The sequence below is a fragment of the Nicotiana tomentosiformis genome, chromosome 4 (genome assembly GCF_000390325.3).
Source record: "Nicotiana tomentosiformis chromosome 4, ASM39032v3, whole genome shotgun sequence".
In the NCBI taxonomy this organism is placed as follows: domain Eukaryota; kingdom Viridiplantae; phylum Streptophyta; class Magnoliopsida; order Solanales; family Solanaceae; genus Nicotiana; species Nicotiana tomentosiformis.
In genome coordinates this window covers 69,559,346-69,580,518 of record NC_090815.1, presented here as the reverse complement: position 1 = coordinate 69,580,518, position 21,173 = coordinate 69,559,346, and the positions used below count along the sequence as shown (strand labels likewise).

The following is a 21,173-nucleotide window of genomic DNA, read 5'->3' as shown; positions in this document are numbered from 1 at the left end:
TGGCTGCCATTACCATGAGGATTTATTATTCTCAAACCATTGCCAAGGCTCTGAACCCTCTCGAATTCTTCTTGTAAATAATTTCATGTATCTCTTCTCCTTGGAGTGATCTCTTGTGTTGAATTGCTAATTAGTAGGCCTGAGAGTAGTCGTGTTTGGGTTGACTAATTGTTTTCTTTTATTAGATTCTATCATTTCTTTCTATAATTCTATCTCCATCTTCTCCCCTATTTCTAGTATTGTGTTTGCTGTTTGATTTCCATATCCGTGCTCTCATGAGAAAACCACGACAAAATAGACAAACAAGCAACAAATTAACACTATGGCTTTGAAGGAACACTTATCATTGTGTCTAAATATTATCCTTACATGTATAAGCATACATATAAGGTCAGATTAGAGCTTTTCACTTAAACTTCAAGTTGAAAACAATATATAAAACAAGCATTATACAAATAAAGTCAGGTTAACTAAGGCTGTATTGGAAGTTCAGCATATCTAAACTCTGATTACTTTCAGCTATTCTCAAGAACTAAAGAATCAGCATCTGGAAAAATAGTAATGTGTTGTATTTGACCGACTAGGTTATCTAAAACGGTGTAAATGTATTCAGACTTAGCATGTGAACCATCAAACGCAATAAACTCATGCACTTCCCCGTTCAATTCAATCCAACTACACCCCCGGATCTTTTCCACACCCATCTCTCTCATCAGTTTCCTAACTTGAGCTACCCCTTCCCAGTTTTTACAAGTCAAATACAAATTTGCCAAGAGTGTATATCTGCCACTATGATAAGGCTGTATGTCGATTAGATGTCTTCCTATCCATTCACCTAATTCATAAGCCTTGTGAATCATGCAAGAACCAAAGAGAGCGCCCCATATGCTAGGAGTAGGTTCCATTGGCATGTCTTGGATCACTCTACAAGCTTCTTCCAAATACCCTGCCCGGCCTAGGAGATCGACCATACAGCCATAATGATCTATATTATGTTTTACACCATAAACTTGGTCCATTAATGAGAACAACCGCAGTCCTTCATCCACGAGTCCTCCATGAGAACATGCACCGAGAATGCCAACGAAAGTTACTTCATTGGGTCTTAAACCGTTGCTCAACATTTCTAAGAAGAAGGCCAAGGACTTCTCTGCATCACCATGTGTTGCCAAGCCATTGATCATAGCAGTCCATACATAAACACCTTTTTCTGGTAACTTCTCGAAAACCAATAATGCCTCGTCGATGCACCCACACTTTGCATACATATCTATCAAAGCAGTGCCAAGTGCTGTATTGATTTCTATGTTATGTGCTTTTATATAACGAGCAACCCATCGGCCCTGCTCCAGTGCCCCAAGCCTAGTACATGCACTGAGAACACTTGTCAATGTCACTTGATTGGGAACAACCTTTCCAGCCAGCATCTCTTGGAAAACACAGAGTGCTTCCCTTAACCTATTACAGTGTACAAATCCAGCAATCATAGCACTCCAAGAAATAAGATTCTTGTAAGGCATGTCTTCAAAAACTTTCAAGGCATCATCACAAAATCCACATTTAGCATACATATCAACAAGAGCGCTACCAATGTAAACATCACTAGAAACCCTCCCAGCCGCCACATAGAAACCATGAAGACATCTACCAAACCAAACAAATTTCAATGTTCCAGCAGGAGAAAGAGCTGCTACAACAGCCACCTCATCCACCTTAACTTCTGCTTGCCTCATCTCCACAAAAAGCTCCAAAGCTTTAACGGGCAGAGCATTCCTGGCATACCCATTAATTAAAGCAGTATAAGAAAGCACATCCTTGTTCGTAATTTCAACAAACACTTGGCGTGCAAGATCAACGTACGCACTACTAGCCAAACTAAAAACCAAAGAATTCTGCACAAACTGGTCAGAATTGTATCCGAACTTAAATATTTGAGCTAAAAGAAGAAGAGGGTTTTCATTTTTGGCTTTACAAAAGGCTCTTAGAAGCAAAGGGAAGGTATGTTTATTTGGAAAAATCTCATCTTGGCGCATTTGCATATAGAAATTAATGGACTTTTGAGGGTGTGAAGTAATAGAAAAGCCTTTGAACATGACGTTCCATGTATGTATGGTGGGTCTTTTTATTTGATTGAAGAGAGAAGAAGCATAAGAAGATGGGAACGAAGGAAGTAGTAAGCAAAGGCGGAGCAGTTTGCTGAGAAAGGAACTGTGATGTGAGAGGCCACAAGTGATGAGAACAGAGTTGATCTGCTTGAGATGGTTCAAGTTCCATTCTTTCAAGAAGAACAAGGACTTCAACTGTTCATTCAAAGCTGGAAAAAGTGGTGGAGAGTCGAATGAGCGCTGTAGCATTTTCTTGGCTAGTCTTAGAGCTGCATAGGGTAGTTTTCTTTGCATATGTGACAACTCAAATTAAATATTAGAGTTTAATTTTATGTGACACTATTTTTATATTAGTTTCTCCTAAAAAAAAAGATATTTTTGGCATTAATATTTTTATTTTATTTTTACGAAAAAGGATCAAAATTATCTCCTATTATTTGATAAATAATTTAAAATTATCCTCCATTAAGGATGGCAAGTGGGTCGGTCCCAGGCCTAAACGGGCTAAGTGATCCAGTCCAAACGGTCCCGGTCCCAAATTAAACGGGCTAAACGGTCTTTTTGTAGGGACCGGCCCGGGACCGGGACCGTTTGGTCCCGGGCTAAACGGTCCCGGCCCGCGGGCTAAATGGGCTAAGTGGGCCCAGCGGATTTAAAAAAAATTAAATAGAAATTAGAGACAAAAGGATGTTAAAAATAATATCTAAGTCTAAAGACAAAAATATTGTAAAGAGATATGCCTTGTAATTTTATTATAGCATTAAAAAATATGGCAATATCTTTCTTAGTCTTCACCCCCCTGTGGAATGAGCAGCTAATACCACCATTGAGAAGAAAAAGAAACTAATCAAGATGTACCAAAATATAAGTTACATAATACATACTAATTTTTATTCATACAAGTTACATGGTATTTCTTACAAACTTCATAAATCTATCAAGGTCCGGAGGAATTTTCGTTGGTGGTGGCGGAAAAGTAGCTTCGTCATCGCCACTTCCGGGAGAAGCAACATCCTCCGCAAGTTTAGCTAGCATTTCTTCGTAAGCTTCATCTTCATTTGGTTGTGATTCAGCAAGTCAAAAATTTCTTCTTTCCGACCGGATCCAATCTCTGAAAAGTATTGATTTTTCCAAACTCTCCCTCATAGACGCTCTATAATCCCCGAGTTAAAGTCTTGCTTGACTGAAAGCGCTCTCTGATGCCATTGTTGAAGCTTGAATAGTTAAAATGTCTCGGGCCATCCTTGAAAGAACCAGAAAGTGTTTTTATTTGTCCTTCCACCATTCCAAAAGATTAAAGGAACCGTCAGGATTCACTTCCTCAATTCCCTGCGACAAATAAACTTCAAGCTCATTTAGTTGTGAAAAATCACTACTACTAGAACCTTGAGAACCCCTAAACCCCGCCCAAGCACTAAGTGCTCTTACTCTCGCAGTTCTTTTAGATGATTGAGAATGAGAAGAAGAATGAGTTGGAACATTTGGTCTAGCATGATTTAATGCAACTTGATAAGTATTAAAAATAGTTTGAGCATTTATTCTAATTGAGGCTATTGTTTCCGGAAGTTGAGACAATTCCTATCTTTAAGTGCTAAACCATTATAAACAGTTTCATACCAAAAATGAGGACCTCCTAATTTCATACAAGGATTTAACAAAGCAGAAACACCATAAATAGGGGGAATAGGGAAAAATATTTTTAAAACTTTTTTCTCATAGAATCAATAGCAAGTTTATAAATTTCCCCACCCTCTGAAAAATGAGCAAACAAATTTGCAAGTTCTGCAATATAAACTAAACAGTTAGAAATAGTAGGATAATATTACCCAGAAAATTCATTTGTAGCAATATGAAATTTTTCTAAAAAATCTACAAGTATTTTAACATTAGCCCAATCCCCATTTGTAAGGTGCTCATCATCATCACTTACATGTGCATTAAATGTTGAGTTTATGGGGTTTCTATATTCATATGCAACAACCAAACTTTCATACATGTAATTCCATCTAGTTGGACAAGGTTTAGGAACCTTTCTTTCTCTTAGGCCAAATTCATCGCATCTTTTAAAATATTCTCTAAGTCTACTTAGAGGATTCTAAAAGCGAAAAGCCTAGAAGACTAGATTGTCAGACTCGGAGGTAGCAGTAAGATCTCTGTCTCCAGAGAAGGCATGAGGGTTTTCTAAAAGTCTCCTCTCATTACTTATGGATAAAGCTCTTAAGCTTAAGCTTTTACGAACTGAAAGATCTTCCCATTCTAAATAAGAATGAGAGTCTTTCAACTAGATATGCTCCTTTGGCTGGGTTTGAGAGAGAGAGTGTGAGATAGTTGGTCTAATAACTAGTCCAACTTTTAAAATTCTCATACCATCACCCACAATTAAATGGTAAATATGACAAATACATCTAACATGAAAAATATCACTAAATGCAGGATTTAGCGTTGTGGTAAGCAAGGCTATAGCATTTGTGTTACTAGTAGCATTATTCATTGAAATTGATATTATTTAATCACTAATGCAAAAATATCTATAAATATCTGTAACTCTGCTAGCAATAAACTGCCATGTGTGACGTGAATTAATTATTCTATAAGAAATAATGCGCTTTTGCATTATCCAATCCTCATCAATCCAATGACTGGTAATAGTAAGATAATCACAGTCGTTACCACTTCTACCAATATCAGTTGTAATAGCAACACGATAATTTATATGAGTAAATAAATAGAGCAAATATTATTCATATTCATGTTTATATTTATAAATATCACTCTTTACGGTTGTGCGAGGAAAACCTTTATAAGTAGGATTAAAACAAATTCTAATATAATGCACAAAGTTAGGGTCAGAAGGAAAACTATAGGGTAAACACATAATAGTTACTATTTTTGCCAATTCTTTCCGATCTTTTTTTGGATCATAATATAAAATACCACCGTAACAGTGTTAATTCTCGATTAAAATTGATTTGAATCGGTACTAGGGTTAACCTGACTAGGAGTAGGTAGACTTTTCCCCTCGGCCAAAGCTTTCAGACGAAGATATTTCACTTCATCTTGAGGGTGTTTCAATATGTGTCTAGACTTAGCCTTATTTTCTGGAATTAGTTGAGTAAACAATGGCCAAACGGGAGATGTTTCTGTCCGTTTGCTAGGTTGTTTAGAAAAAGTAGGGGTAGTAATAGGAGTATCAGATGGGGCATCATTTGGATTAGCAGAGTTATCACTAGTTGGGTTAACATCAGGAGCATGACTAGTTGGTGTATCATCATCTGGTTGAGTTTCATCAAAATATATCTCCTCGTCATCATTTTCATCAATAGTTAGATTAGAATAAAGAGCATTCATTAATTCATGGTATAATTGTTCACCAACTCTAATATTATGGAAAAATTAACTTTCAGTAAATAGTAATAAACTATTATCGCTATCAAGAATAGCAGGTGTAGGACGGATATGGAGTTTGGTTCGGGAAGCCCGGGGTAATGGAGGAGGAACAGATTGAGCACTAGATTCGTCACTGTCACGACCCAATTTTTTCTCTGTTGGGTAACGTGATGGCACCTAGTCTTAGGGAATAGGTAAGCCTAACAATAATTAAAACAACAACATTATTTAAACGGAATCTCTTAAAATTCCCAAAACGGTGGTACAAGTCATAAGCTCTACAGAGTGTTTGCTAGGAAACTTCTAAATGCAACAGTCCAGAAATAAGGATAAACAATGCAAAATGAAAACTGGAAGGTGACTCCGAAGCCTGCGAACGCAGCAACAGGTTTACCTTAAGTCTCCACAGCAACAGTACACACAGCTAGCTAACGAACAAGTACCTGGATCTGCACAAAAATATGAAGAAGAGTAGCATGAGCACACCACAGCGGTGCCCAGTAAGTATCAAGACTAACCTCGGTGGAGTAGTGACGAGGAACAATCAAGACACCCACTGGTCTAATAAACTGAACAGATATAAGCACATGAATAACAGAAGTATAATGTCTACATAAAGATTATGCAATATGGCTCACAATACAGTAATGGCATTAAAGCAAGAAACAACAAGTATCAGCGAAATATCATGAAAATGACGCAGACAAAGTAAATGGAACACAACCTAAATTCGAAATCACGAATACAGCAAGGACAAGTAATAACTCAGTAATTACAACCTCTTTTACATAAGGTTTTAGTCAACAACTCCATGAGGTACCGAACATCGGACAATTCAAAAATCACGGATCTCAATACCTGAACCCTAACACTTGGCATCTTATGCCCTCATAACACCTCATAACCACACTGACGACTCACGTGCCAATAGAGCCATTCTCACATAGAAGACAAGTAAACAAGGGTGAGCATCCATGCTCAACAATATCAAGAACACCTCTTATCCGATAAGAGTGCTTAACTACGTATATGCTTGTGCAAGTGTCCTAACATAGTCCATACCAGCAAATAAGCATAAGGAAGAAGAAGAACGGACAACACGTAGAATATTTTCTCATAGCTTTCGCAAGATAAAGCTCACACAGGTACGTATACCACTACACAAATATCAACAACAAGAATGCCCACAGGCCATAAATCATCACAAATCAATCCCTGACATAACCCACCTTATCTCGCCACGTGTACAATAGTAACATAAATGCCCGCCTTGCCTCGCCACACGTGCATAATAATATTCCCACCTTGTCTCGCCACATACGCAACCTACACATATATATATCCCACCTTGTCACGCTGCATGTGCAAATATCAATAGTAACAATAGCATGGCACAAACCTCGTGCAACCCCATAACAACAACCACATGACAGAAACCTCTTGCATCACAATAATAATAACCACACGACATAAACCTCGTGCATCACCACAACAAATATAACAACAACAATGGCAATAATACAAAGTACGATAAGTAAATCAACTCAAAAACTTTTAAATCATAGGAAAATATGGGACCAAATCACAAGGAATAACCACAGTAAAGAATGCTAGGCATAAAGAGAACAACTCAACAAAAGGGAAACTAATGTGTATCAACGATCCCACAATATATATTTCAACAACAGAAAAACTAACTCGAGTCAAATAATTCCAAATAAAATAAGTCGACTAAGATATAGTATATCTAAAACTTCTTTTAAGGTTGAGAAATTGCTAAGGATTTTTAACAATTTAATTAAGTATAATAAGCGGCAGAAAAATAATCATAACCTCAATTAAGACTGAACAAATTATAGAATGAAATAATATAAATTTCAAATAAAGATAAGCAGTTATGAAAAGATAGCGTGGCTATAAAAGAGATAACAGTTTCAATTAAGGTACATATCAATCAAGTAACGATAATAGTGGATCATGAAGCAATTTATTCTAATTAAGCAGGTAGATGTAAATCTAGTAATTAAGATATATAATCATAACAAGAACAACTGCATATCCAATGAATACAAGGACCTAAGAACCCTAAAAGGCTAATTTTTCACAAATAAGTCCGTGCACGCACTCGTCACCTCGTCACACGGGCTACAGTCAACATAGAAGACTCAAATCCTAAAAGGGAAATCCCACACACAAGGTTAGGCAAGATAATTACCTCGAACCAAGCTCAAACAATCTGTAAGAATGCCCTTTCCTCAATTATCTGACTCTGAATGGTCCAAATCTAACCAAACACAATTGCATATTATGAATACAACGATAATAGACTCATCTAATTAATGAAATCAATATTATAACAAAAATTTCGAATTTTGCCCTAAAAAGTGGAACCGGGCCCACGTCTCGGAATTAGGTAAAAATCATGAAATATGAACACCCATTCACTCACGAGTCCAACCATATAAGAATTACTCAAATCCGATCATAAATCCCCTTTCAAAATGCGAAATCTATATTGAAGAAGTTCTTCCAATTTTTCCCAATTTCAACCCCAAAAATCCGAAACTAAATGGAAAAAACAACTATAGATTAATGGAATACAAACAAAAACGAGTTAGGAATGATTACCCCAAGGCTTCCTCTGAAAATTCCTTGAAAAATTGCCAAATTCCGAGCTCTCAAGTCCAAAAATGAAGAATGAAACCAAACCCTCGAATTTCTCTTTTCTGCCCAAGCGTGACCGCACATGCGCATAATTAGCCGCATCTGTGCGACCGCAGGTGCGCATGTCCAAACTGCACTTGCGCTTCCTCTCGCTTCTACGTGCCAAAATCCGCTTCTGCGGAGCCCCTGATGCACACCATTTCTTCACACTTGCGGAGACTGTCAATTCCAGCTTTTCTCGCACCTGCGTCTCAACCTTCGCATCTGCGGGCATCGCAGATGTGGAATTTTCCTCGCACCTGCGACCCCTGGCACTCCTCCACTTTTCCGCTTCTGCGCTTGCCTCTCCGCACGTGCGCTCCCACACCTGCGGTCTCTTCACCGCAGGTGCAAAAATACCAGAAGCCTGAAGACTTAGCTATAACACAAATCAAACTTTTAATCCGTTAAGCACCCGAAACTCACCCGAGGCCCCCGGGACCTCAACCAAACATACCAAGCAATCCTAAAATACCATACGAACTTAGTCGAGCCCTCAAATCACATCAACTAACGATAAAACTATGCATCGCACTATGAATCGAACTTATAAATTTTAAATCTTTCAACTTCTAAAACCCGTACCGAAACCTATCAAATCAACCCGGAATGACGTCAAATTTTGCAGGCAAGTCCCAAATAATATAACGGAGTTGTTCCAACTCTCGGAATCACATTCCGACCCCAATATCAAAAAGTTCACTTCCGTTCCAAATCTCCAAAAAATTGACTTTCGCCATTTCAAGCCTAAATCAGCTACAGACCTCGGATTTACAGTTCGGACACGCTCCTAAGTCCAAAATCACCCAACGGAGTTAATGGAACAGACGGAACTCTATTCCGTAGTCGTCTTCACATAGTTCCGACTATGGTCAAAATCTTAAGAGTTAAGCTTCCGTTTCAGGGACTAAGTGTCCCAAATCACTCTGAAACATCTGGTAACCGAATTCAACCACGCACGCAAGTCAATACACATAATATGAAGCTGCTCAGGGCCTTATGCCGCCGAACGAGACTTAAATTCTCAAAACGACCGGCCGGGTCGTTACAGTCACTCTTAAATTTTCCCTTATTTTTACCAAAAAATTTTTCTAAGGAAGCCATCTTAATTAATAAATAAAACAAAACTATAATATTAGAACTTAAGAGTTGAAACAAGTTTACCGAATTGACGAACACCTTGTTGAAAATTGATTATCATTGAAGTCTTCAATTTACCAACTTCACAATTGTTTCACGAATTGTAATAACAAAGTAAGTAATAGTAGCAATTATAGAAGAAAATTAGAGAGAGATTGTGATAGATTGATGATTTTATAAGAAAAATAAAAGAATGAGGGGGTATTTATAGTTGAAAATAGGAAAAAAGTGTAATTATAAAAAGTTTGGGATTAAAACAAAGTTGGAGGGTTAAATGGCTATTTTATAAATAGCCAACGGCTATTTTTGACAGCCCAACGGCTATATTTAAAAAAAATTGTTTTTTTAAAAATATAGCCGTTGGGACCGTTTGGCCCTCTAAGGGACCGGTCCGGTCCCGGCGGGCCAAATAGTCCCGGGTCTGGCGGGCCCAAAGCATAGGGCCGGCCCACGAGACCGGCCTAGGCCCACTAAAACCGGCCCATACGATCCTGGCCCGTTTAGTCCGCTGTCCCGGGCCGGTCCCGGGCCTGGACCGGCCCACTTGCCAGCCTTATCCTCTATCCATCTTTTGGTCAGCATACACAATGTTATTTTTATTCCTATAGTTATCCCTCGATTTAACGACAAAATCTATGGGCACAACTTTTAATACTTTGGTAGTATTTTATTGGGTCGGGTGGCTCCTAGTATAAGTCCATGCTGGGTATCATATACCCGCTCTACTTATTTTATAACCCAATTAAAAATAATACGCTAAGAGCCTCTTTTAAAAACTTTATGCCAAAATGTTCCCTTTTAAAAAAAAAGACAGAATATCCTCCTTTTGAAGATTTTAGTACCTAGATGCTTTCTCCCTTTCTATGCCCAAGCTCCACCTAAACCCATCCTTTTCTTTGTTCACTTTCTTTTTTGTCTTTTTTACTTTTTTTATTTTTTCCCATTTTGTTGCTATTTTTTACTTTATTTTTTTTTCTAATACTCCCCCGTTCCAATTTATGTGAACCTATTTCCTTTTTGGTCCGTTCCAAAAAAATATAATCCATTTCTAAATTTAGAAACAATTTTGCTTAAACTTACAATTCTACCATTAATGAGAAGCTTTTAGAACCACACAAATACTCTGGGCCCTTTTTGAATTGTTTAGGACCACAAATTCCAAAAATCTTTATTTTTTCTTAAATTTCGTGCCTAGTCAAACATGTTCACATAAATTGGAACGGAGGGAGTAAAATATTGTACTCTTTTCAGTTTTTTTATTTTCTTCTCTTTTTTTATAGTTATTTTTTTTCTTTTTTGTTATTTTTAATAATAATCCCTTACTCGTTTTCAATTCATTTTTTATTGTATTTCTTTATTTTCTTAAATTTGTTCGTTCTGGTAAATCTTTTCATCCAAAACATTTATCGTTTTTTTTACTTTTTTATTTTTTATTTTATGTTATTTTTTTCTTTGTAATAAAATTTTACATTTTACACTCTTTTAAATTTTTAAAAATTTTTTTTAGTTAATTTTCTTAATATTTTTTATTTATTTTTGTTCTTTAAAGTTAATCCCTCACTCTTTTCACTTTAATTCTTGTTATTTGTTTGTTGTACTTTTTTATTATTTTTATTTTGTTCTTTCCAATAAAATATCTTCGCTCAAAACATTTGCAAATTTTCTCTTTTAATTATTATTTTTTATTTTATTTTTTAATTATTTTTTCAATAAAATGTACGTGCCAAAATTAGTAACTTTTTTCACTCTTTTTGGTTTTTGTTATTTTTAAATAAATAATCGAGTCCTCAAATTAGTATCGGGATACTTTCTACACAATCATTAATAGATTATAATTACCAAAATTTACTATATCATTCTTTTTTATTTTATTTTTTGAATTTTTGAATTCATTATTTTTAAATGACTTTTTTTAATTTTCTAAGAAAATTTTGGCTTTTTTTATAATAAAAATTTATTACTCTTTTTTACTTTTTTTTGTTCTCTATAGTTAACTTGGCAAATCCTAACATTTAGTGTACTACACTAATTATGGTATAACAATGTGTAGTATATCAAGAATATGAGAATATCATGGTTCAATAGTGATCATGGTATACCAATGTGTAGTATACTAAGAATACTGGGTATACCATTTAACATACTATCACGATCCGGAATCCCAATCATGGGCCGTGATGGCGCCTAACATTGTAACAACCTGACCGGTCATTTTTAGCTTTAGCATTCCGTTCGGTGGTTTGAGACTTTGAGTAGCTTCATATGATACATTATGACTTGCTTGTATGGTCGGTTTTCGTTTTCGAGTGGTTCGGGATTGTTCAGAAGAATGACTCTCGATTTGTAAGCTTTAAGTTGGAATAGTTGACCAAGATTTGACTTTTGGGTAAACGGAGGTTCCTAGAAGAATTCGACTCTATTTCTCGAAAGTTAGCAATTTGAAGAACTTAAGAGTTCATAAGTTTGACAAAGAGTTGACTTTGTATTATTGGACTCCAATTGGTGTTCCGAGACTTTGGATAGGTCTCCATAGTTGAATTGAACTTGTGTGTAAAGTTTGGAAGTAATCTGAAGCAATGTTTTAAAAGGTGGGGGCGTGAGGCGAGGCGTTTTATCTTTGACAAGGCGAGGCGTAAGCCCTGAGACATGGGGCTTAAGTCCCACAGATCTTTAAATTTTACCAATTTCAAGAATTTTAAGATAGTATAAAATAAAAAATAATTATAAAAATTACATTAAAATCATAAAATTATAACAAATAATCTATTTAAAATATTTATAAATTATAATTCAACTATGAATAATACGAAAAGTATGACATATATCATAATATGCAAATTAGCTGCAACGTCGTTACAACTCAAACATCAAAAGTAATGTATTCGATACGAAATCTTATATGTATCTCTTAAGGAGTAATAAATCTTGAAAGAATTTCGATATTATAATTTGATATTTCTTTTAAAATACTCCTTTTATTTAATATGCTTTCTATTTGAAAGATAATTTATATAAAAACATAATTTACAATTTAAATATAATTCTCTAGCATCATTTATGTTTAAGTTTCAACAAGTTAATAAAGTGACACATAATTTACCATACAATACCATGATAACTAATTATTTGTAAATAGTTAATAGCTAATACTGAGCTATTAAATTAAAAAGTATTGTATCTCATAAACGTGAAAAAATAATATTTAGGAAAATAATTATAAAAATAATTATGGACTATTATATAATAAAGACATAACAAAAGTTAATAAATAAATACTTTTTAAATGAAAGATTTATTTAAAATTTACTAGCATAGCAGTCTTAGTGGATAACATGCAATAGTTTTTATTTTAATTATGACATAAAATACTCTCAACTTAATGCCTTATGATTAAGAAAAAAAGTAATTTTGAAGTCAATGATTTATTAAGAAAATTTGAGGATTTACAAGATTAGTTACACACAATTGCATAAAGTTCTATTAGGCGAGCCTAGTACGCTGGGCGTGTCTGGGGTGTAAGCCCCGGTAGCCGAGGCGTAAGTCTCACGAAACTAAGCCTCACATATAAGCCCAGGGTGTTTTACGAGTGCTCCGCCCTGGGGAGAGCCCCGGGCGAGTCCCAATTCTTCCTTTTAAAATAGAGATCCGAAGTGTGTAAGTATGATTCAGACACTCTTTTGAAGGAATGAAGATTTAACAACCTAGGAGAAATTCTATTCGGTTTGAGCCTCGATTCTTTGTTGTGATATTCCCATGGGTGTTTTGAGGCTTTGAATAAGTTTAGATAATGGATTTGTACTTGTTGTTAAGATTGGATAGATCCCCGAGGGGCTCGGGTGTGATTTGGATCATTGGTTGAGGGATTAGTTAAGTTAAGGATTTGAAGTTTGACCATGGTCAATATCGAATCAAGATTACCTCTTTTCAGTGTTTTGAGTGTGCGAGGATTCAAAAGGCTATCTTGGGTGTAATCTCGCAAGGATTACGTTGGGCTTATCAAATGTGAGTTTAGGGGTCCTCTAGGATCTGATTCGAGCTAGAACAGCTACTGCATCTTTTTTACTTATTTCAGAATTTAGTCACTTTTTCTCACAATGTTTAGGAGGTCGGATTTGGGAAATGTTTTAGGGAATTTTCACGATTTGAATTGGGGTAAGTATTTTTTACTCAGATTTGTTTATATTTCATGATTTCAACCTTGAATTTAGCGATTGTTTGATGAATCAAATTAAAGAAATTGGAGATTTTAGTAAAAACTTTTCTAAAACATAAACGAGGTCGGATTTGGATGAAACACATATAATTGGACTCGTATTGGAATGAATGTTCGGAATTTATGAGTTTTGTCGGATTTTGGGGTGCTGACCCGGGGTTGACTTTTTTATTTTAGTTAAAGATCAAAATTTTATTATTCGGAATCGTTTTCTATAGTTTTTATTTATGATATTAAGTTATTTGGGCTAGATTCGAGCCATCTGGAGGTTGATTTGCGCAGGAAGGGCTTCTTAGAGTGTTGATTTAGCTTACTTGAGGTGAGTGTTTTGCCTAACTTTATTTGTGGATTTTTTTCTAATAAAATAATATTGTTTGCTATATGCGGGGGTGATGTATATGCCAGGTGACGAGCGTATATGCATGTGCCAGGGTTATCCATGCTCGGGGTAGATGATAGTATTATTTGTGCCTTGTTAGGACTATGTGATTTTCTTGCCTCATGTTTTACTTGACTTCTATAATAATATGAATATGAATTTCAATGCTAGAAACCATGATTCAACTTGTCATAACCAGATTAAATTTGACGGCCTCTTTGTGAAAGTGTTGATGTGCTAAATTCGATCATCACTATACCTAATCACAAAATACATGTCTATGACCATAACTCATAGGTACTTGGGTTCCATACTTATGCAGAAAAGCATGTTTGAGCTTTGTCGAGATACTTGAGCAATAGGGTTCTTGAGGTTTATTGAATTGTTTATTGGTTCGAGAGCTGTGATTGATGTTCACGTGGTATATTTTCTTAACCACTCTTATTGATGCTAACCATGCTTCCTACCTTGTTTGTCATTGATATACATGTACTTGGTGAGGAAGAGCGTAAAGCACGGAGGGTCATGCCGTACCATTGCATATACATTATCATGTGAAAAAGAGTGTAAAGCACGAAGGGTGATACTGTTCCATTGCATATACATTATCATGTGAGAAAGAGTGTAAAGTATGAAGATTGATGCCGTGCTATTTCAACTATATTATTACGCATGAAGGATAATGCCGTGTCATTATTTTACATTATCATGTGAGGAAGCATGTAAAGAACAAAGGGTGATGTCGTGCCATTGCATATACATTATCATGTGAGGAAGAGAGTAAAACACGAAGGGTGATGCCATGCCATTGCATATACATTTATGTCTTCATTCCAAGTTGTCATTGTTGTACCTATGCTTTCTAGGTGACTTGTTGTTGTTGTCACGTCTTTTCCTCATACCTTAATTGTTATTGTTCTATCCACGCTTTCTATCTGTTTATCTTGTCACAATCATGCTTCCATCTTTTTTGTTATATTTACATCTATGCATTTCCTCATTTGTTGTGCTCTCATCTATAACTTCTACTCTACTAGATAGTGAAATTTATGTTCTCCTATCTTAATTGCTATCATTACTTATGTGCTTCCCACCCTGTCCGTTATCGTTGTCCGTATGCTCTGCCTTATTCGATATTGCTACCTGTGTATTTTCCACTTTGTTGTTAATATTATTGGCGTTTCTTTTACCTAGTTGGTACTAGTATACATATGCTTGATAAGGATGAGATAAATGCACGAAGGGTGATGCCATACCATTGCATATACATTTATGTCTTCATTCCAAGTTGTCATTGCTGCACCTATGCTTTCTTTGTGACTTGTTGTTGTTGTCACGTCTTTGCCTCATACCTTAATTGTTATTATTCTATCCACGCTTTCTATCTGTTTATCTGGTCACAATCATGCTTCCATCTTTTTTGTTATATTTACATCTATGCATTTCCTTATTTGTTGTGCTCTCATCTATAACTTCTACTCTGTAGATAGTGAAATTTATGTTCTCCTATCTTAATTGCTATCATTACTTATGTGCTTCCCACCCTGTCCATTATCGTTTTCAGTATGCTCTGCCTTATTCGATATTGCTACCTGTGTATTTTCCACTTTGTTGTTAATATTATTGGCGTTTCTTTTACCTAGTTGGTACTAGTATACATATGCTTGATAAGGATGAGATAAATGCACGAAGGGTGTTTCCGTGCCAATTGATTTGACATACACTCATATATTTGGTGAGGATTAGATAAATGCACGAAGGGTGTTACCGTGCCATTTGACTTGGTATCTTCAACACATTTCTCATACTATGAAGATTCGTGGATTTACTATGTTATTTTGTGGTTATCGCTGTCGCGCCCCTTTTTTCTTTCTCGCGAAATTGGGTTTTCGACGTGTGACAACTTTTTAAAAGGAGTATTAAAAGAGAACAGTCGCCACCTAATGATTTTTAAGGTACGTTAGGGCACCTATTGTGCAGATAACTTTGTTTGACTACTCAACGTCACCAAAGATCGGGCAAGGGCTCAAATTACCTCAAAGAGAAGGTGTTAGGCACTCTTCGAGGTCCACAACTGTGGGTCCCGACCAAACTTAGGACTATGTGGATTATGTAATTAGACTAGGTGATCAAATAAACAAAGAGAATATAAAGGTCAGAGAAGTTCATTATAACACAATTGATACAAATCTTAAGGACTACAAGGATACAACTATAATATTTAAACGACTAAATGTAGATATCAAGTATATAAAAAAGGGAGGGGGGTCCTAAGTTTTTTAGCCTAACGGACCACCCCGTGCAACATAAATAATACTTCATAACTCCTTTAGATAGGAGTTACTCATATTATTCAGCGGGCACAGACTATCATCTCCTGCTACCCGATTACTATGTTAAAGTTGTTTACCTAAAGCGTTCTAATTCAGTTCTAAGTCATGTCCTATGCGTGCATTACCCGTCCCATGCCTATGGCCCATGAGGCTTTGGACCTACTATTTGGATGTTTCTAGACTTAATTTAGGTTGCTCAAAAATGACAAATCTAAGAGACATTCAAAATATGTAAGACTGCACATAAAGACAATAAATGGTTCAAGTTGGCCTCCATATGTAAGCAATAAATGCACGCGAGAAAGTTCATATTATAGGCAGTAGACAAATTTTAGAATTAAGACGAATTAGAGTCCTTAAGTCCTATAGACATGCTCCTATGTGATTTTGATTTTTCAAGCGTACAGGCAGTGTTGTTGTTCTGGAGTAACGAATTTGCAGATTATAGGTATTATAAATCCTATAGGCATGATCTCTAAATATTTTGCGCAATGAGGCAATAAAACCGTTTGAAAGCTTAAAAAGTATCCGCGTTTGATTTTATTGGCATACTTTCTAGACGAGTAACAGTATCCTATAGGCAGCATTTCTAAGAGTTGGCAATTGAAACTGATTCTATAACACTTCATCCCTTTAGGCATATTTTCTAGGCGGTTAATATGATGGAAACATCAATAAAAAAACTAATTAATCAATTAAGGTCCTATAAACATGATATCCAGATGAGGATCATAAGTTAATATAATCCTACAAGCATGTTATCTAGTAAATACACTACAATTGCACAAATTAAAGGAGTGGACACCTGATTCCTATAGGCATGTTGTCTAATAACGCATGCCAGTAAACATAGTAAAATAAATTGAGTGAGTGTGTGATTCCCTATAGGAATGGTTTCTACTAGTGCAAATGAAAAACCAAATAGCATATATGGCAGGTTAGATAGAATAACAAGTAGGTCACACAAACCCTATAGGCATGTTCTCTACCCTTTAATGCAAACATTAGAATATACTCATTTCCCCAATTTCACTAACAACCTAATTTTTTGTTTACAAATTATTACAGGCCCAATTAATGAACATAAGTAAATACTATACACGAGAAACTGTAGGCCCAAGAGCAGGCCCCCAAAAGAAAAATTAAGATGACCCAGCACTGCCTGGGCCTTCCACAAGCTCAACCTTCTACGAATAGCAGGCCAAGATGCGAATTCAGCTCAAGAACTGGAGGGTGTCAATTGCACAACCCAAGTCCATATTTGGACCCATATTAAACCCATATGGAGTCTCACTTACCAAGCAATTGGGAGTTGACGATTTGACAAATACACATAGCAATTACTTAAAGAATTCTGGACCTATTATCAACGAATAAGTGATAGAATTTGAAGAAATGTATTTTGTACTTTAGAAGCAGACATAGCAGGATTGATTAAACAACGAACATGCAAGTTAAGAGGATCAATAAGGCTTAGATTCCTCATGGTAAGTTGATATAACAATACTGACATTCTAGACTCGATCAATTAGCAGGAAATAGTATATTGAGCAGAAGAACATATTGAGAGAGTTAGGGGAATCATGTTTTCTGAGGTTATAAGATAAACATATCAGAGTGCACAATGCCAAACAAGTTCAGGATAGGGCACTAACCTAAATGATTTCAAACGTCTATCTGGTATAATGAAAGTTCTAGCATGACAGTTCTAATAAGGTCACAAACAACATATCAACATACTAGTAGTATATCATGAAACTTAACATGGTGGGGATACATCATAGTACAAAAGCTTATACAGAAACTTATGGCATGTGAAAGGCAAATTAGCTACACATTAACATGCCAGTTGACCATACATAAGAGAGAAAATGTGACATTTACCCTAAAGTCTTAGATAATGCTAAATATCAGGATTACAGATAGCAAGGAAACATGTTTAGGCTAGATCTTAAGACAATATGAGATACATATAGTTGTGACAAGTTTGCAAATAACAATCGATTAAACACAAGACTCAGTAATTCATTCAAAGTAAAGGAATATTTTTATAAGAGTTTTAGTATAGTACCCAGAACAAGGCATGAAAAGGATTCTATAACAAACAATAGGTAATCATGATAGTCAGATTCATTAAAATAGCACACATATAATAAGCATGCGTTGAAACTCAAAGCTCAAACATGTTCAGATGCTACAGAACTGATTCTAGAGGAAAATAAGAAAACCAACATAGAAGTGCAGGATATAGTGAAGAATACATATTAATCCAACACAAACTAAGAACAAGCTGGAATCTATCACATGTACTGAAAATGCATTCAACTATCAAAGGACATAGAATTATAGGGGAGTATAGAACAATATCATGGCAGTACAGTACAAGGATTCATAACTAACAAAGGAAATAAATCATGCTCCCAGAATTTAAACGTCTTTAATACCTAGAACCCATATAGATATACAGAAGAAACATAGTTAATATTGCAAGAGTTAAAGGCACTAACCAGTAGCGAAATTAAATGAGCAAAAGAACAAGGAGTTTAGAGTACTGGTAGTAAAACCCCAGATCTCCGATGCTTCAGAGTTCACAAGAGCCTCGTAAGGGCCCCGAGCAGTGCTTGTACTGGATGAAGTTGATAATATTATGGCCTTAGATTTCATCCAGCCAAAGAGCCAAGTGTTTCAGAGAAGGTGAACGAGTGGGGAAAATATATTGAGTGCAATAGCAGTGATAACTCCCTTCTAAAGGGGAATTGGGGAGGGATTTATATAGTGTTCAATTAACCAAAATCAGAAAAGGAAAACATCAATCGAATCACAAAAATAAGGAAAGAGTAACATGCAGAATCGATTTTGAATCGGATTAGGAGAAAACCCAACAAATCTAGTTGACAGAAATCAAAGATTATCCAAGGATCTTGGTGAATCGGACCCATATAGCCTTGCTATAAATGTATATAGACGAAATATCGTCTGGATCCCTACGATTAAAACTTATCCCCCTTGATTCGAAGATTTGTACTTGCCAAAATAGAGCAAGTACTATGTAATACCATAAAGAAGCAACCAATAGCGAAGGAACATAAGTATGGTAAGTAAATAACGGGTGAATCTCATTGTTAACGGGATTAGGAGAGGGATTGGTGAAGGGTGACGATTAGGGTTCTTCAGAGAAAAAAGGGGGGAGGGAGGTTGAGGGGTTCAAAGGCGGCGGAAATGGGAAAATGGGGTTAGGGTTAGGGTGATGGGATATAAGGAAGGTGGAGGTAGTGGGGCGGGTTCAAAACGAGTCACGACCAGATTTTTTTTAAAAAGGGTTATTTGGTTTGGGCTGCTGAATGGTGTAATGGAGATGGGCCAGCTTCTTTGGGTTTGGTTTTGGTCCGAAATTAGCCTAAAATTGGGCTAGGAGTTAAATACACGAAATTATTTTAAATAAAAATAATTAATAAATAATAAAATATTACTTATGCAATAAAATGACTGAAAATAATAACTTAACATTTATAAAACATAAAAAATGTTATTGTAGCATGAATAGTGTAATAATTGTAATTATGCATAACATATAGACTATTATTGCAAAAATTACATAAATAACTAAAATATAGATGTAATTATACGAAACAATGTAAAATATTTTAAAACATGTATGTGAGTGTAAAATAACAAATTTGGATGATTATGCTATTACAAATAATTTAAGAGAATAATTAGTAAATATTTAAGTAATTTAAATGCAAGAAAGTATCATTTTTTAAAGCTTTAAAATTATAAAACATTATAGAAAATTCTTGTATGAATCTTGTAAATTAAGTAATGATGCAAAAACTGATATTTTGCAAGTATATATACTTATTTGAAAAATATGAGGGCAAAATTGGGTATCAACAGCTGCCCCTCTTTACCCGGGAATGATGGAAGAGTTGTCGGGGCAAAGAAAAATGATGACCAATTTTGGCCGAATTGAGTGGGAATGATGTGATTTGAAAAATGGGGCCGAACCCTGGTTCTTGAGTTGCCTACATATCCCTGGTCTTACGAGAATCAGGCCGTGTGTAGTTCTGGATCCAACGACGAACGAAACCGATAGAGTTGTGATAAGAATCGTCGCATGTTTCGAAAAGGTTCTCTTGGGTAGGATATTGTTGTAAGTAACGGACAATTTTAGATAGGGTCATGAATGCGAATTTTGGATGTTACGAGTGTATGAGGTAAATGTTCGAACGGTCGTAGAGTAAAAGGTAGCCAATTGCTGGTAGTCGGTTATGTTTGAAGCAATTGAAGGATGTGAATGTTGTGAACAGAAACCAGAGCGAAGATTGCTCCCGTTTGCTGGAAAGTTACCTCTTGAATTACCTGTAAAACTTAAAACACGGTGCATGCGAATATATATGGGTTATTTAAACATGATGCAGATTTCCTTCGGACCATGAAGGCTGTCTTTGGATGGTGAGGATGATGTCCTTAGACCATGACATCATGGGCCATGAAATGTATGATAAGGGATTCGCAGGCCATGAAATGGTGTCCTCGGGCTATGAGGATGGTGTCTCTGGACTATGACGCCTTTGAATAATGATGTGCAGTATCGAGAGATCCTCAGGCTATGGAATGGTGTCTCCCGGCTATGAGGATGGTGCCTTCGGACTATGACGCCTTCAGACAAAATGGCGATGTTTCAGCCCATGAAATGCAAGGATATGGCAGTATCGATCGCTTGATAAAAGAAACAGGTGATGCTTGGTTATATGCGAGGACGAGACAAGACAAGGCTTAGTCTTGTATGAGATGAGGGCAGTGTTTAGCCCGATGCGAAGAAGGGAGATAATACTTAGTCTCATGCAGGGAAAGGCAGTGCTTAGCCTTATGCATTTACAGAAGCAATGCTTAGCCTCACGCAAGAAGTG

General features: G+C 36.0%; 1 protein-coding gene across 1 annotated transcript; it reads right to left on the bottom strand.

Annotated features, from left to right (window-relative positions):
- Nucleotides 1-346: 346 nt before the first annotated feature.
- Nucleotides 347-2,396, bottom strand: LOC108945859 (pentatricopeptide repeat-containing protein At1g50270). Its single transcript, XM_018772162.3, has one exon. It carries the CDS (start codon nucleotides 2,352-2,354, stop codon nucleotides 516-518), a length of 1,839 nt encoding a protein of 612 aa, XP_018627678.2. The 5' UTR covers nucleotides 2,355-2,396; the 3' UTR covers nucleotides 347-515.
- Between the last annotated feature and the right edge of the window lie 18,777 nt (nucleotides 2,397-21,173).

Excerpts from the sequence above, each read along its gene's own strand:
- LOC108945859 (XM_018772162.3), bottom strand. The coding sequence starts at position 2,354 with ATGCTACAGCGCTCATTCGACTCTCCACCACTTTTTCCAGCTTTGAAT.